Consider the following 18748-nt stretch of genomic DNA (forward strand, 5'->3'; position numbering starts at 1 on the left):
GTACCTAGAGAAACTGCATATCAGTGAGACTCGCTGTCTCGCTCTAATATCCAGATTTCCAAAAAATGATCCTGCCCACAACGGGCTGGATTTACATTGCAACATCTTGCAAGATCACGTTCGATCTCGCGAGGCATTGCGAGCCGGGTAGATCCCGGGAGTGCGGTCTCCTGACTTCTACCGGTCATGCTGCACAATGGCGCGCCCAATCACTTTGCTCTGCACATTGAATACTTCTTTAATTATCAGCTTTTATTCTCCCACTTTCTAGCTTCACTCTGCCATGAGAAAACATTCCCAGGCACTGTTGTTCAGCTTTGTCACTCCACAAGAGCCATATTTTGATTTGGGATGTTGTACTCATCCCTGTTACTTCGTCACTTTTGTCTCTTCCTAGTACCAGTCGCAAAGTATACAATATTTCATTGAATACAGATTTTAACATGTGGCACAATATAGTCTCTTCCAAATGACCTCAAGAACACTGGTACATGATTCAGAACTTTTCAAGTTGGGGCAATAGTTCAGTTGTTTAATTACATCCATAAATAGAAGATTATCTATAATAACATAAATGCCTGTTGGGTGACATCATTATGCGTTAATTCACTTCAAATCAGTTTGATTGAATTGCCAGCAGTTATCTCTGGTGTGTTAATTGTGTAACAATTGCTACTCCCTTTTATAGAGCTATTGAGATATTGCTCAAATATAAATGCCAATGATAGGGATAGTGGAGACCTGAAACCTTTGGCCACTTTCGCATACTGTATCTAATCAGTCTTGGAAAGGAAGACACGTGTCTCTCTTCACCCCTGAATGTACAGCCAATTTGAGTCAACAGCATCACTCTTTTCATGGGCTTAAATAAACATTATTTATTCACACATTCACTCTAAAAGTTTTAATGCTACATCTCTCAAACACACAAACACACGCACAAAGACAAAATAGTCATTATGGGCATGTTGAAGCAGACAGTTCACTCCTGGAAAGTAGTCTCGGTGATTTCAATAGCTGGGGTCATATACTAGTGTTGTTGCAGGATTCCCTCGAAGAGGTGGCTATTTCAACAGATCACAAAATTGGTCACTTGTGGCTTTCTTACCAGGAGGTCAATTCTCTGTACAGGTAGACCTATAGACCTATAGGGAGACATTTAAAATGTAGAAGTCTCCAGGGTTTAAAAACACCGGGTTAAAGTCCAACAGGTTTGTTTCGAACCACTAGCTTTCGGAGCGCAGCTTCTTCAGTCCCTGCTGTGCTCCGAAAGCTAGTGATTCAAAATAAACCTGTTGGGACTTTAACCTGGTGTTGTAAGACTTCTTACAGTGGTCACCCCAGTCCAACGCCGGCATCTCCACATCAGGGTTTAAAAAGGCATAGGTGTTACTGCCTGAGCCCTCAGTTCGTATTCTGCAATGGGTCTTCTTTGCAGGCTGACTAGTTTCTCCCTGGTTTGTGGGGTAATAAAAGTATCTGAATACAGTTTTGGTCACATGATCACAACTGCTATTATACAGGTTTAGAAGCCCAAACCCATTTCGACACAATGGCAGATAGGTGATGGTCATTCACACCTATTAGCAGTCAACTGGTTTTCTGCAGTTCTCTTTTGTTAAATTTCAAACTTGGAGGCATGGGCCGGAATTCTCTGGCCATTCACTAGCGGTGAGATTCTCGAGTCCCACCAGCAGTGTACCACTACCCGCAGGTTTACTGGCGGCATGGGTAAATTAACGTTCACAAAAAATAGCAGGTGCACGTTCCACAGATTGTTCTTGTCTGTGTATGTCCATTCAAGGGGAAGACCTTCACCCATGATTATTCAATCAGAAACATTTTGGAGGCTTGAGCAGAAATTGTTGATGTCACCTGACCTCCAGCAGCATCCTAGCCACCTGGTCAGTGTCCATTTTTTAAAAAGTAAATGACAGTTTCAGAAAATTATATCCCGAATGCAGTCCATACTTCAAGTTATGAATCAAACATACCTTCACTGGGCATGGCACCAATTCATGAATTAATTTTCTTGCTAAATAACTAAAAGAGTAAACACCATTAGATATTTTAATAATAGCAGTTAGTGGAACAACTCTTTGGATTGTGGTAAAAACTTCCATGGTAGATCCCTTATTTGTTGCAACTATGATGGAAGAGCCACAGGAATCCTAGAGTAATGGTGACAACAGTTTTCCCTGCGTTTCTGCTATCGTTATGATGGATGAACTGGAACATCCCAATAGAAATTCACACCCACTCCCCAATCCCCAGGTGTCATTAGCTGCAATTCTGCTTTATTTGTTGACCTCTTTCCTCCTTTTGACATAGTTTTACAGGTGAAAAAATGTAAAGCTTACCCATAAATTTATTTAAACTATTTTTCCAGTTTTATACTAATACTTATCTCCTGCTGAAATTACCAAATGGATCGTCATTATACCTGTACAAAAATACATTGAAGCACTAAAAAGAGCTATGAAGGCATAAACCAGGTGTTATGATTTAATTTGTCTAAAAGCCTGGCGCACTATTCACGTTTGAAAATTTTAAGATCATTTATAAGATAGAAAGGTTTTATATTTACTGTCATAGTAAATGATATCAAGATTCATACGTGGGATCGGGATTCAAATAAGTAATCATTAATAGCTCTAACGTAGCCTTGCAATCCTTGAGTAAAGATAACAGGCGGGATTCTCCGTTTCTGAGTCTAATTGTTGACACCAACGTAGAATCCGTGGACTTTTACGACAGAAAACCCGGCGTCAATTCTGCTACTGTTAAGGGGCTAGCACCGGTGCCACGTGGAACACAATCGATTCCAATGAGAAATGGTGCCAGATTTGCCGGTTTTGCGATTGCCACTCAGGAGGCTGACAAGCTGTCGGCACATATAAACAATTCTCCCCTCACACACCATCCCAGCCAACAAGATGGCAGTGAAGAGAGCAGCCCCGTGGTTCATAGCCGCCAAGCTGGAGGCCCTGTAAGGTGCAGTGGAGGGGCGGCGGGAAGGAGGCTGCCAGCTGTCAGCGTTTGTCGTGCCTGGGCGCAGATGGCAGAGGCCGTGAGCGCCACCAGCAACACTGTCCGGACGGGCCAGCAGTCTGGGAAAAACTGCATGACCTCCTCAGGGCAGCCTGGGTGAGTAGGCAGCAGAGTGCCCCTGGCACTAACCCCATCCCATACACCCGTAACCCTACCCCTCCACCCCTCTGCCCCCTGAGGACAGCCGAACCTCCACCCCAGAGGACGGCCGAATCCCCACCCCGATGGCGGTGAACCCCGTTGCCCGAGCATCCTGATGGGGCGGTCCACATTGAAATAGATGTATTGATCCGCCTGGGCATACAGGGCCCCCGTAATAGCATAGATGCACCTGTGCACTGAGGTCTGTGAGATCCCGGAATATCTACTCCCATTTGGAAGCAAATGGACGTATTAGTGAGAGGCAGCACGGTTTTGTGAAGGGGAGGTCGTGTCTCACTAACTTGATAGAGTTTTTCGAGGAGGTCACTAAGATGATTGATGCAGGTAGGGAAGTGGATGTTGTCTATATGGACTTCAGTAAGGCCTTTGACAAGGTCCCTCATGGTAGACTAGTACAAAAGGTGAAGTCACACGGGATCAGGGGTGAGCTGGCAAGGTGGATACAGAACTGGCTAGGCCATAGAAGGCAGAGGGTAGCAATGGAGGGATGCTTTTCTAATTGGAGGGCTGTGACCAGTGGTGTTCCACAGGGATCAGTGCTGGGACCTTTGCTCTTTGTAGTATATATAAATGATTTGGAGGAAAATGTAACTGGTCTGATTAGTAATTTTGCAGACGACACAAAGGTTGGTGGAATTGCGGATAGCGATGAGGACTGTCAGAGGATACACCAGGATTTAGATTGTTTGGAGACTTGGGCGGAGAGATGGCAGGTGGAGTTTAATCCGGACAAATGTGAGGTAATGCATTTTGGAAGGTCTAATGCAGGTAGGGAATATACAGTGAATGGTAGAACCCTCAAGAGTATTGAAAGTTAGAGAGATCTAGGAGTACAGGTCCACAGGTCATTGAAAGGGGCAACACAGGTGGAGAAGGTAGTCAAGAAGGCATACGGCATGCTTGCCTTCATTGGCCGGGGCATTGAGTATAAGAATTGGCAAGTCATGTTGCAGCTGTATAGAACCTTAGTTAGGCCACATTTGGAGTATAGTGTTCAATTCTGGTCGCCACACTACCAGAAGGATGTGGAGGCTTTAGAGAGGGTGCAGAAGAGATTTACCAGAATGTTGCCTGGTATGGAGGGCATTAGCTATGAGGAGCGGTTGAATAAACTCGGTTTGTTCTCACTGGAATGAAGGAGGTTGAGGGGAGACCTGATAGAGGTCTACAAAATTATGAGGGGCATAGACAGAGTGGATAGTCAGAGGCTTTTCCCCAGGGTAGAGGGGTCAATTTCTAGGGGGCATAGGTTTAAGGTGAGAGGGGTAAGGTTTAGAGTAGATGTACGAGGCAAGCTTTTTACGCAGAGGGTAGTGGGTGCCTGGAACTCGCTACCGGAGGAGGTGGTGGAAGCAGGGACGATAGTGACATTTAAGGGGCATCTTGACAAATACAAGAATAGGATGGGAATAGAGGGATACGGACCCAGGAAGTGTAGAAGATTGTAGTTTAGTCGGGCAGCATGGTCGGCACGGGCTTGGAGGGCCGAAGGGCCTGTTCCTGTGCTGTACATTTCTTTGTTCTTTGTTCTTTGTTCTTTGACCCTGTCGTGTAAAAGTTTAGGGCGATTATCACCTTGACAGCCACAGGGAGCGGCTGTCCTCCCCATACCCCCTCGATACCAGGTGTGCCATCATCTGGCAGATATGTCGCACTGACTCTCTGCTCAGCCGGAGTCTTTGATGGCATATCTGGTCTGGCAGGTCCTTGAATGTCAGGCGGCGCCGGTACACACGAGGACTCATGTAACGCCTCCTTGGTATCTCCTCCTTGGCCTGTTGGGTGGCTCACTCGCCAGCCTGGGTGACTGCTCCGCTGCTACATGTGCTGCTGCTGCATGTTCCGTTGCTATACGCATTGCTGCTGCAGCTTCCTCCTCCTCCTCGAGCCGCTCCCGCTCGTACAGCCGGGGGCCGTCCTCGACGACTGCAGCGACCAGCAGGAAAGCCACCATTGCAGATTGAATTCCAATATCCATTGTCTGCAGGGGCTGAAAGGTTGACATATTAGCCTGGTATATGCCCCATGCCCAACCAGGTTCACCGGGCTACATGGTGGCCCCAGTTGGCACTGTGGGATCCGCCCCCGCATGACGCTTCCCCATCTCCCCCCATCCTCACACCCCTGGCCCCATCAGTGCTGGCACAGTGGAGGCCTCTGGCCCTGGCGCCCGTCCCTGATGCCATGGGTATGGTTGGCTGGCACTGCCCTCTCCAGGGGCTACTGGGGATGTTGACCTGGGTGGGTGGCTGCCAGGTTTGGGTGGGGGGGGTTTGGGGATGGGGGGGGGGGGGTGGCAGGGGTAAGGTGGAGGGTGGGGGCACACATACGGCCAGTGTCAGAACCAAGGTGGGTGGTCAGTGTGTGCCCAGCAAGATGGCCACCGAATTGGCCGTCCATGCATGGACACCACCCCAGTCCCGTTGGGTGGGTGGGTGGGGGGTCATCCCGGCAACTCAGTCTTTTCTCGCCATCTCCCGGCCCTGGCAGGACCTTACACACCCGAACTAGCACGGCCAGTGTGCGGCCTAGCAGCCCAGCAGTCGCTCCTCTCCGGGTCCTACCTCCTCTCTCTCTCCCTCAGCAGCCACCACGCTGGTTTCATGATTTTTAAAAGCACAAGTGAACCACGGCGTGGGGAACTCGGCCCACCAGAGGAGGAGAATCATGGAGACCCCAGAGAATGCTGGGTCGGGCCCGTTAATGACATGCAAATAGTGTCTACTTTACGTGCGTTCCGGTATGCATTGACGCTGCTGTCGAGGTGACGGAGAATCACAATTTAGCGTCAAATCAGTGCATGCCACGATTTTGGCGTCGGAACTGTTTCTCCGCCCAAATGCCTTTCTCGATTTCCCTGTTGACCAACGGAGATTCCCGCCCAACATCATTGAAATATCATTATAATATCCTCTCGCAGGCTTTAAACTAAGTAGTTGGGGGAGGGGCACGGTGAGGTTTCACGTGCGGGGAGATTTTCAAGTTAAAGAAGAAATAACAAAGTGTTAGTTCAAGGTAGAAATAAGAGTAAAATGGTAACAGAAAATGCTGGAAAAACTCAGCAGGTCTGGCAGCATCTGTGTAGAGAGAAACACAGTTGATGGGAGGAATTTGGCCATCCGGGTTTAAGTTCTGTGGCAGGTCGGGGGTGTGTGTGTGTGTTTTCTGCTGTGAAGGTCGACAGAAATCCATGCCATGTCTTCTGACCCCGGTGTGATTAATTATACATTTGGGGGATTTGCAGCATCTCCCGTGATGGGACAGGCTTGCTGGCAGACATCCCACCCTCGTATCCAGGTGTCACATTTAAAACCTGCTCAATATCACAATATCAATGACACACCATCCCAAACTCCAGAGGCTGCCCTAAGCCTTCTTCAGATAAATCCCAGCTTTCGCACACCACATTGTCCAGCCACGTTCTGGGCCGGCATGTTTCTACCAGTATCCGTCGCAGAGAATCGGGTGTTGCGGGGGGTGGGGGGGTGGGGGGAGGAGTTAATTCTGCTCGGGACTCCATTTGCATCCCATCAGCGGGTTGAAAATTGGTTAAATGCTGACCTCCAATGGGATTCTCGATCTGACATGAGGGGAAGCATCGGAAGATCCCACTGTAATTTCACGTCAGTGTGAAACTGAATTTTGGGCCTCTTGTCGAATTTGTCTCCCTCCTGCCTTTGAGTCCGCCAGCGAGGGCATGGGAGAATTCCAACCAATGTCTCAAGTCCATGGAGTCTTACAGACTCGAAATGGCAACTGTCACTCTCTCCACTGCTGCCGCCTGATATGCTGAGGTTTTACAGCAATTCCAATTTTTATTTCAGATTTTCAGTAGCTGTTGTTTTTTATTTTCATTTGTTAGAAGGTGGATGAATTGATAACAAAAATAGAAATAAATGAGTATGACAACGATAGCCATTACAGGGATGGTTCCAAAGTGACCAAGGCTGGGACCTGAATATTCAAGGACTTCTGACATTCTGGAAGAAGTGTCATAATCAGCATGGGACATACGGTGAGATGATGATTGTTTCCCCATGATCCACGGGGAGTACGAGCTCCCCTGCTAGGGGCAGGGTAGCTTACTCGTACCAGTATAAAAGGTCAGCCAGTGTGGAACCGACCGACAAGAGAGAGTACCCGTTGAGGTTGGCCGGGCCTCATGAATGAACTGTTGTAAAATAAATGTCTTTATTTTAATCTCGCTGTGGACTCCCAAGCCTTATTAAAAACAGGAAGAAAGAAAAAAGTAAGTGATGTAGCTCTGTTAAAAGATGAGATCAGCACAGTAATGAAAAATGATTATGGTTCAGAAGATCAAAATCAGTTTAGGCACAAATAAGAAATAGGAAGGGAAAGATGCCATTGAAGAGAGTAGTTTAGACAGCCTCTAAGAGTAGCTACACTGTAGGAGAGTTTAAATCAAGACTTGTAAGAAAGGTGTTGCAATAATTGTGGGTGATTTTAATCTTCATACAAATTGGGCAAAATAATTGGCAAAGGTAGGCTGAAGGATAGTCATAGTGTTTTTATAGCTCAGAATGAGGCCACTTCAGCCCATTATGGCCATTGACCACCGATCTACTCTAATCCCATTTACCAGCAATTGGCCTGCAGCCTTGCATGCAACGGCATTTCAAGTGCTGACCTAAATATTTCTTAAACATTGTGAGGGTTCCCGCCTCTACCACCCTTTCAGACAGTGAGTTCCAGATTCCCACCTGGGTGAAAATGTATTTCCTCACATCCTCTCTAAACCCTGCCCTTTGCTTTAAATCTATGCCCCCTGGTTATTGACCCATCCACTAAGGGGAAAAGTTCCTTACCACCCCTAATTTTATACACCTCACTCAGTTCCCTCCTCAGCCTTCTCTGCTTCATGGAAACAACCCCAGCCTATCTAGTCTCTCCTGATAGCTGAAACACTCCAGCCCAGGCAACATCCGGTGAATCTCATCTGCACTCACTTTAGTGCAGTCACTTCTTTCCTAGACAGTGGTGACCAGAAATGCACACAGTACTCCAGCTGTGCCCTACCAACATTTTATACATCTCCATTATAACCTCTTTACTCTTATATTCTATGTCTTGGCTAATAAAGGCAAGAATCACATAAGCCTTCTTAATCACCTTATCTACCTGTCCTGCTGTCTTCAGGGATCTATGGACATGCACACCAAGGTCCCTCTGGTCCTCTTTACTTCCTCGGGTCCTACCATTCATTCTATATTCCCTTGTCTTTTTCATCTGATCAAAATGCATTCCCTTACACTTTTCAAGATTAAGTTCCATTTGCTAGTATTCTGCCCATCTAACGAGCTTGTCTATGTCGTTCTGGAGTCTAAGGCTTTCCTCCTCACGATTTATCATACCAGCAATTTTTGTGTCATTTGAGAATTTGCTTATCCTACCTGCCACATTCACTACCAGGTCATTAATGTATACTACAAATGCCAAGGGACCAAGCACCAATCAATGCGGAACACCACTGGGCACAGGTTTCTAATCACAGAAACAACCTTTGACCATCACACTCTGTCTCCTGCCACTAAGCCAATTTTGGATCCAATTTGCCAAATTGCCCTGAATCCTGTGGACACTTACCTTCCTGACCAGTCTCCCATGCAACACTTTGTCAACAGCCTTACTAAAGTAGATTTGGATTACATCAACTGCACTACCCTCACCTGCACAACTAGACATCTCTTTGAAAAAGTCAATCAAAATTGTAAGACATGGGGTGGGATTTGCGGGAATCGGCCGGGGCGGGCATCTCCGGCGGCAGAGTGGCGTGAATCACTCCGGCGTTGGGCCGCCCCAAAGGTGCGGAATTCTCCGCACCTTCAGGGGCTAGGCCGGCGCCGGGGTGATTTGCGCCGGGCTGGCCGGTGGGGAAGGGGATTGGCGCCACACCAACCGGTGCCAAAAGGCCTCCGCCAGCCGGCGCAAGTTGACGCATGCGCAGGAGCACCAGCATGTGCTGGCGTCATCCCAGCACATGTGCAGGGGGGGGTTCATCTCCGCGTCGGCCATGGCGGAGGCCCACAGCAGCCGACGCGGAAGAATACAGTGCCCCCACGGCACAGGCCTGCCCGCGGATTGGTGGGCTTCGATCGCGGGCCAGGCCACCGTGGGGGCACCTTCTGGGGCCAGATCCCCCCGCGCCCCCCTGAGGACCCCGGAGCCCACCCGCACAGCCAGGTCCCGCTGGTAAGTACCTACTCTAATTTACGCCGCCGGGACCGGCCAAAAATGGGCGGCCACTCGGCCCATCGCAGGCCGGAGAATCACCGGGGGGGCCGCTGCCCCCCCCCCCCTGCCAAATCCCCGGCGCCAGAGAATTCGGCAACGGGCGGGGTTGGGAATCCCGCCCCAGATCTCCCTTTGACAAAGATTGGTTAATCCTTGCCTCCTCAAATGGAGATTAATTCTGTCCCTCAGGATATTTTCCAGTAATTTCCCTTTTTTTAAATTTCATTTATGGGATGTGGGCATTGCTGGTTAGGCCAGCATTTATTGCCCACCCCTAGTTGCCTTCTTGAATCACTGCAGTCCCTGAGATGTAGGTGCATCCACAGTACTGTTAGTAAGGGAGTTCCAGGATTTTGATCCAGTGACAGTGAAGGAACAAGTCAACATCCCGTCATGGGGAGACGGTGGCGTAGTGGTATTGTCACTGGACTAGTTAACCAAAGACCCAGAATAATGCTCCGGGGACCCAGGTGTAGCCATCTAAGATGGCCACCTGCAAAGCTCCATGGGAATTATGGCCAACCCAGGACTCAGACAGATACACAGCCTATGTGTATCTAAAACACAGGTAACCAGACCTGACCGAAACCCCCGCCCGTATACATTTCAATGAACCATTTTCCCAGGACAATAGTACTCCAATCAAGCAACCGGTACAGCCACAGACTGATTGGCGCCACGCCCCTTACTCAGAAAGCACAACTGCCAAGGTTAATGACCGCCAAGGACCCACCCAGCTACCAAGGCACCTGCTCCTTTATTGGCCAAAATCGAAGAGAGTGATCAGAGCCCTATCAAACTATTGGGTCTAAGGTTAAGGACCGCCCCAAAGAGCGCGAAATCCCAGGGGGCTAAAAGAGAGCGTAGCCATGTGTTCTGTCTCTCTTGGATCCAGCCTGTGCCACCAAATTGCAGCAGGAACAGCCAGCTAAGTTCAAGACCAACGATCGCTACCTGACGGATGAGCCCAGCAGAGACAGGGCCACTTTCTTCGAACCAGCCAAATGAAATCCAGATAAAGGCCTTTATCCATTTGCACAGTGCCGGTCGCCCTGAAGTTAAGTATAGGTTATTGTAGCTGATAGGTGTAGTTTAACTCGTAGTGGATATCGTGTTTGCATGTTGAGTTAACTCTTGTGTATGTAAATAAACCATCTTTTGAACTAACTAACTGGTTGTGCGGTTACTTGATCGATAAAAGGGAAAGGCTTGTGGTTCACCGAGATAAATAAATAGAGCAACATTATCAAAACCCACCACGACAGATGGTGAAATTGGAATTCAATAAAAGTCCAATAATGACCATGAAATAATTGTCGATTGTCGTAAAAGCCCATCTGGTTCACTAATGTCCTTTAGGGAAGGAAATCTGCCATCCTTATTTGGTCTTGCCTACATGTGACTCCAGGCCCACAGCAATGTGGTTGACTCTTAACTGTCCCCACAAGGGCGATTAGGGATAGACAATAAATGCTGGCACATCCTGCGATGCCCACATCCCATGAACTAATAAAAAATAAGTCAGGGTGGTGGGTGACTTGCAGGGGAAGCTCCAGGTGGCGAGGTTCCCAGGTATCTGCTTCTCTAATCCTTCTAGATGGTAGTGGTTGTGGGTTTGGAAGGTGCTTACTAAGGAAGTTAGTTTCACAAGCCTGCAATTTCCCAGTTTATCCCTAACACCCTTCTTGAATATTGGTACCACATTAGATGTCCTCCAGTCCTCTGGCACCTCTCTTGTGGCCAGAGAACATTTAACAATTGTCAAAGCCTCTGAAATCTCTTCCTTTGCCTCCCATAAGAGCCTGGGATACATCTCACCTTGGCCTGGAGATTTATCCACTTCTAAGCCCGTTGAAACTGTTAATACCGCCTCCCTCTCAGGGTTAATTTGTTCAAGTACATCACAATTCCCCCTCCCTTATTTCTATACCTACATTGTCTTTCTCCATAGTGAACACAGATGTGAAGGACTCATTTAAAACTTCACCTATGTCTTTCTGTTCCACACACACATTGCCATTTGGTTCCTAATGGGCCCTAAGTCTTTCCCTGGTAATCCTCTTGTGCTTAATATACTTATAAAACACTTTTGGATTTACCTTTGTTTTAGTGGCCAGCTTTTCTTCATGCCTCCTCTTCGCTCTTCTAATTTATTTTTTAAGTAACCCCTTGCACTCTCTATACTTCCCTAAGGATTTCGCTGTTTTGAGCAACTGAGAATTCCCTGTACTTGTTGACCTCACCCTTCACATTTATTTCTCTATTTCTCTCTGAATTAATCCCAGTGCTCTGGTGTAGATTTTCCACCAAGTAGCTGCTCCCAGTCAACTTTGGCCAGATCCTGGCTTATCATATCAAAATTGGCCTTCACCCAATTCAGAACCGTTTTTTCCAGATGAGTTCATAGAGTGTATTCAAGACACTTTTTTAGAGCAATACATTTGGAACCAACCAGAAAAAAAACAATTTTATACCAGGTAATGTGTAATCAAATAGAATTAATCATTTACCTCATAGTAAGTAATCTCTAGGTAAGAGTTTTTTAAAAATTCATTTCAGGGATGTGGGCGTCGCTGGTTAGTCCTTGCTGCAGTCCTTGAGGTGCGGGTACACCCACTGCGCTGTTAGGGTGGAAGTTCCAGGATGTTGCCCCAGCGACAGTGAAGGAATGGCAATATGTTTCCAAGTCGGGGTGGTGAGTGACTTGGAGGGGAACCTCTAGTTGGTGGGGTTCCCAGATATCTGCTGCTCTTGTCCTTCTAGATCTAGTGGTCATGGGTTTGGAAAGTGTTGTCTAAGGGACCTTGGTGAGTTACTTCAGTGCATCTTGTAGATGGTACACACGGCTGCCACTGTTCATCCATGGTGGAGGGTTTAAAAGTTTGTGGAAGGGGGAGCAATCAAGTGTGCTGCTTTGTCCTGGATAGTGTCAAGCTTATTGAGTGTTGTTGGAGCTGCACCCATCCAGGTAAGTGGAGAGTATTCCATTACACTCCTGACTTGTGCCTTGTAGATGGCGGACAGGCTTTGGGGAGGGGAGGGGGGCCGGGGGGGGGGGGGGGGGGGGTGGATCAGGAGGTGAGTTACTCACTGTAGGATTCCTAGTCCTTGATCTGCCCTGGTAGCCTCAGTATTAATGTGGCTAGTCCAGTTCAGTTTCTGATCAATGGTAACCCCCAGGATGTTGATTGTGGGGGATTCAGTGATGGTAATGCCATTGAATGTCAAGGGATGGTGATTAGATCCTCTCTTATAGGAGATGGTCATTGCCTGGCACTTGTGTGACGCAAATATAACTTGCCATTTGTCGGTCCAAGCCTGGATATTGTCCAGGTCTTGCTGCATTTGGACATGGACTGCTTCATTATCTCAGGAGTCACAGATGGTGCTGAATATTGTGCAGTCATCCGCAAACACCCTCACTTCTGACCTTATGATGGAAGGGACCTTTCTGCTTCAGTTTGCCAACATACACATTGATTATGTCTAACCCTTTGACTGCCGTCTATCTTCCTTTATTAAGGCTTGAAGGATGCATCGTATGATTAGATTGAAAAATTAAATTTTTTTAATTGATGAAGCAGCTGAAGAGTGATCATAACAGGATAGAATTTCACATTTAAGGGTGAGAAATGTGGCTCTAAACCTAGCATCTTAAATTTAAATAAAAACCATTACAATGGTCTGAAGGCATTAACCTAAAAGGTAAGATGTTGAGAAGCATTGGCAGACAGTTAAGGAGACATTGCACAACTCTCAACCAAGATATATTCCAATGAGAAAGAATGACTCTATGAGAAAGATGCACGTCCCTTGACTGACTACGGAACTTAAAGCTTGTATCAAATTGAAACTAAAGGTGTACAATGCTGCAAAGGTTAGTGGTGGGCCAGAAGATTGCAAAAAATGTTCAGACACCAGCAAAGGATGACTAAGCAAGTGATAGAGGGAGAAATTAGAGTATGAGGGAGAACTAGCAAAAAATTGAAGAGACAGTAAAAATTTCTGCTAGTATATAAAAAGGGAAAGAGTCACTAAAGTGAGTATTGGTCCCTTAGCGACTGGAAATTAATAATGATAAACAAGGAAATGACAGAAATGTTGACAAGTAATTTGGATATGTCTTCGGAATAGAAGGCACAAAAAACATCCCAAGAATAGTAGAAAATCAAGAGGCAAAATGGAGGGAGGAACTTAAAACAGTGACTATCATCAGGGAAAAAGTACAGAGAAAACCAATAGGACTAAAGGCTGACAAGCCCTCTGAGCCTGATGGCCTGCATCCTAGCGTTTTAAAATAAGTGACAACACATAGGGAATGCGCAAGAGTAATTAGTTAGTTTTTCTGTGCAATATAGCATGATTTAACTTACAAACTGGGTTGGAATGTTTATTTTAAATTGGCCTTTATTTTTCTATTGTGGTCAAGTGGTGCAATAGTCAGCGATTGAGGGAACGTAAGGACCTAGAGATATCAGTTCGAATCCCACCATGGCAGCTAGAGAAATAAAAATGCAATGAATACATTTGCAATAGAAGTCTATAAAATTAACATGAAAGTACTAGATTATTGTAAAGAAATGTCTTTCAGAGGAGGAACTCTGCTGCTCTTAACCAGTCTGGCCTATATGTAACTCAAGACTCACACCAATTATTAATTGCGTCTTGAAATCGTAACAAGCCACTCAGTTGCAGGCAACACACCACTACTTGCTCAAGGATAATAAATGCTGGTAACACCCCAAGAGCAATTTGTTTAAATTGCAGATTTGAGTGAGGATGTCTTTACAGCAGCATAGATGTCTGACACCTGGGGCGGGATTCTCCGAGCCTGCGCCAGGTGGGAGAATCACCGGGGGGCGGTGCGCGAATCCCGTCACTCCGCTCTGACGCCGGGCCACCGATTCTCCGGTGACCGGAGAATCGGCGGCGCGGTCAGGGGCCATTGAAAGCGGCTCCCGCACCAATTCTCCGCGCTTGACGGGCTGAGTGCCCTCCGAGTCCCACTGGTGTCATTTGCATCTGGTCCTTGATGTGTTGGGTGTTCTGGATCACAAACAGGTCACCAACACTTGAAGTGGTGCAACTCTATTTTATTATAAAGTTAACTATATTAACATACTTGAACTGTGGGTAAATGCAATACCAGCTTTAACTGTTGACCCTTGCCTAGTCCTAACCAGGTGATGCACTCAGCACATGGTGAATGTCTGTGTTGCAGGCTGTGAGCTCTGTGCTCCAAGCTGGTTGCTACTAGAATGAGCGGGAACTCTCCTGTCCCCATTCTTTATAGTGCATGTGCTCTCACTGGCGATTGGCTGCGGTGTTGTGTATGCTGATTGGTCCCACTGCATGTCCATCAGTGTGTGTGTGTGTGTCTACACCATAATATACTGGTGTATATTATGACAGTCCTACCCGGCGGGGCCTCGCCGTTCTGGCTGCGGGAGCCGTTCTGGTGAGAGGGCGGGAGGAGCCGACTCCGGGGGAAGGGGGGACCTCTACGGTGGCCAGGCCCACGATCGGGGGCAACCGATCGCCAGATGCGCTCATTTCGGGGGGGGGGGGGTCTATGTTCCTCCGCGCCGGGCCCCTGTAGGGCTCCGCCATGTTGTCCGAAAGCCAGCGCGGAGACAGCCGTGGCGTGCATGCATGGATCAGCAGTGGCTTTCGTCGCCAGAGCAGCGCACAGCACTCCGGCGCCATGCTAGCCCCCGAGGAAGGGGAGAATGACTGGGCCTGGAGGCCCGTTGACGCCGGCGTCGCTCATGCCGGATTTGACGCTGGCGTCAACACTTGGCCGGGATTTCAGAGAATCGCGGCCCTTATTCCTCACTGATGACACACCTCTGCTCACCTTGGACAGTTATATTCCTTGTGAGAATCCTTCTCTCCTCCCTCTATAATAACTTGTCCTGCGCTACCTGTTTTCTGTTCATTCTCCAAGGCATGCTGTATTCCAATGGGAATGACTACCAGTGCACCCATGTTTGGGAGCAAGTGTTTTTTTGCAGAAGCCCTGTAGTCAGACAAAAGGTGCTTCAACGCTTGCTACAACTCTCCACTTGCCTTAATTATAGGTTTCAAATATGTGCAAAATTGCAGCAACAGCCAGATGGAATCACCAGAATTAAGTAGCTAATGATCCTAATTTCTCACTCCACAGATTTTGTTTGTTCTTATTATGGAAATTATCTGAATGAGACGATACAAATATATTTGTGATTGTGGGGGTTTGCAATCGCTATTGTTACTGAAGCTGTTCCACCATCGAATGAACAGGCATTCAGCAAAATATGTAAATCAAGTCAATTTAATATTATTATTATTTTTAATCAAGTTACTGCAGGTGCTTTGCGTTAATTAAAATGTTATGATTGACAATTTAAATAACATAGAAGAAATGATCAAGTTCAATCACAAAACAATGCAAGTACATTCTTTCAGCTCATTCTTTTGAGATTGTGATATTTGTACTCAGAAATGAATATATTGGTGTGAAAAATCATTTCAGAATCGGCTAATCTCTTTATAATTTAGTGATTGTTCTGTACTGGTAGATTCAAATGTAGTAAATCGATTAAAATCATTTAAACCCCAAAAAGAGAAATCATCTATTCGTTACTTCAGACAATCATTACACTTACCACACATAGTATTTTGTATATTTGTAGTTCCCTATTCTTCTTTGTTGAAGTCTCCACTTCAAAAGTCACCATTGGATCCTGCGATGAACTCATTTTTTGAGAATAATCCTGAGCCAGACATACAAGTTCTCAAAGCTTGGTGAAAAGCAGCTGACACACGGCTCTCACACATGCATCCACTCTGATACTTCCTTCTACTAATTCCTTACTCCAGCATAGCATGTAAGTCTCACATGACTTTATACAGTATGTAGGTTGAGATTAGTATCTCAAAGGTTATTACATTTAGCAATTAATTATTATACATAGCAATAAATTATTACATATAGCAATAAATTCTAAGGATGGGTTAAAAGCAAAGACAAATAAACTGCTGCAATGTAATTATTGAAGAATTAGACAAAGTAGTTGGGTATTTATTATATTTTAAAAAAGCAGTACACAACAAAGTTGGGTATTTACTCCAAAAAAGCAGTTGTTTAAAAATAATATTTATAGCTGCCTGCTGAGCAGAATATCTGCCTGATTTCATGATTCATTTTCAATTGCAGCAGGGGTACCTCCCACTTTCAAATCCTTCTTCGTGCCCTGTGACATATATCAGTTTGGGAGTTCCTGCATTATTACAAGCTGAGACAATGATTAAACGTGTGCATGTCAGCAATCGACATTATCACTTCATGGCATACCAATAATCACAAAGATTGTTACAGCTCATGTCAGCAGGTTGGCTCCTTACTCAGAGAAAACACTTGAAGTGCACTTCCAAGGGGTAGAAAATTTGGATTAGATCCAGCTCTCGCCAAATTGGAGAATTATTTACTTTACTTTCTTGAAAATTTGGTTACTTTATATTTCTGAAATCATTATGTTGTGTTATGCTTCTTCATGGAGCATAAGCTGCTTCCTTGTTGTATGTTCTGACAAAGGAAGCTCCAGACTTGGAGATAGGTTTAACACATTTATTGAACAGTTAACAATTCTCCTACTTGAGTTCGACTCTCCTGCTAAGCTTGCTCTAGTAACTCAGTCCAACTAACTAGTCTGCTCTAAGCCATGCGGTGGGTGTGATGCTTCCGATCTGCCCCTGTGCTTCTCTCTGAGTGTCGCCTGCGGGAAGAGAAAGAGCATGTGTGCCCTGTTCTTTTATATGGGTTGCCCCCTTGTGGTGGTGTCACCTCTGGGTGTCTTGACTGTCATTAGCTGTACGTCTGCATGTCATGATGTCTCTGGTGCTCCCTCTAGTGTTTACTTAGTTGTAGTGTATTTACATTAACCCCTTGTGTATTTACAGTGATGCATATCACCACACATTATACATTTTCTTTTAGTCCTTTCTCAAAAATATTTTTATTAAAGGCATTTTGCAAATATACACAGAAATATCAGAAAACCAAACAACCAGATACAAAAACACAGGCCTATTGCAAACCCTCCCCACCTTAGTTTTTCCTCACTTATCTCCCCCCACAACACTAAGAAAAATCGGAAAAAAAACCTAAGCCCGCTACCTTCCGCTGATGCCTTAATTCACTTTAAAGAAATCGATAAATGGCTTCCACCTCTGGGTGAACCCTTCCTCTGCTCCCCGTAAGGCGAACTTAACCTTTTCCAAGTGCAAGAATTCTGCCAAGTCGCTCACCCACACCCTTGCCTTTGGTGGCTCCGGGTCCCACCTGGGCTATCAGGGAGGCAAAGGCCGGGACATCGGCCTCTCTCCTCACCTGAACACCCGATCTTCCGACACTCCGAATATTGCTACCCCCGGACTCGGGGTCACTCTACACTCAGAATCTCAGACGTAACATCTGAGAACCTTTGCCAGAACCCCCTCAGCTTTGGACATGGCCAGAACATGTGGACAAGATTCACAAGCCCCCCCCCCCCCCCACCGTCTCGCATTGCCCACACCTATCCTCCACCCCTGCAAAGAACCGACCCATCCTCACAACTGTCATGTCAGCCCTGTGCACCACCGTAAATTGGATGAGGCTTAACTTCGCACACGACGACTTCGGGTTGCGGCTATGCCTAGGTAGGTCGCACGTTCGGCAGCTCCCGCCGGGAACGGACTTTTGGGCTCTTCAGAGGAGCCCCAACGGCAATTCTTCGACGGCTCCCAGTGTGGGAAGGTGGCAGCAAGGTTCCCCGACACTATATGGATTGGACCAGGAGTGGAGCGGTTAAAAAAGTGATCCTGGTGCAGCGGAAAGTACGAGGGAGGAAAAGCAAGATGGTGGCGGGTGGAGACCAAGCAGCGTGGGCGCAGTGGTCGCAGGAGCAGCAGGAGTTCCTTAAACGCTGCTTTGAGGAGCTGAAAACCGAAATGCTGGCGCCAATGAAGGCGGTGATCGAGAAGCTAGTGGAGACCCAGAAGGCCCAAGGGGCGGCGATCCGGGAGGTTCGGCAAAAAACGTCCGAGAATGAGGACGAGATCTTGGGCCTGGCGGTGAAGGTGGAGGCACACGAGGCGCTGCACAAGAGGTGGCAGGAAAAATTTGAGGACCTGGAGAATAGGTCGAGGAGGAAGAATCTTCGGATTCTGGGTCTCCCTGAAGGAGTGGAGGGGCCCGATGTCGGGGCATATATGAGCACGATGCTCAATTTGCTGATGGGTCAGGGAACTTTCCCGAGGC

General features: G+C 46.8%; 1 protein-coding gene across 1 annotated transcript in view; it reads right to left on the reverse strand.

Moving 5' to 3' along the window:
* Positions 1-16274, reverse strand: part of LOC140410712 (ectonucleotide pyrophosphatase/phosphodiesterase family member 3-like) — a 249137-nt gene extending 232863 nt beyond the window's left edge. Inside the window, exon 1 of the mRNA XM_072499153.1 lies at positions 16113-16274. Coding sequence (XP_072355254.1) covers positions 16113-16205 — 93 coding nt within the window. The 5' untranslated portion in view covers positions 16206-16274. The remainder of the gene's footprint in view (positions 1-16112) is intronic.
* Positions 16275-18748: the final 2474 nt, after the last annotated feature.

The sequence above is a fragment of the Scyliorhinus torazame genome, chromosome 4 (assembly GCF_047496885.1).
Source record: "Scyliorhinus torazame isolate Kashiwa2021f chromosome 4, sScyTor2.1, whole genome shotgun sequence".
Lineage (NCBI taxonomy): Eukaryota > Metazoa > Chordata > Chondrichthyes > Carcharhiniformes > Scyliorhinidae > Scyliorhinus > Scyliorhinus torazame.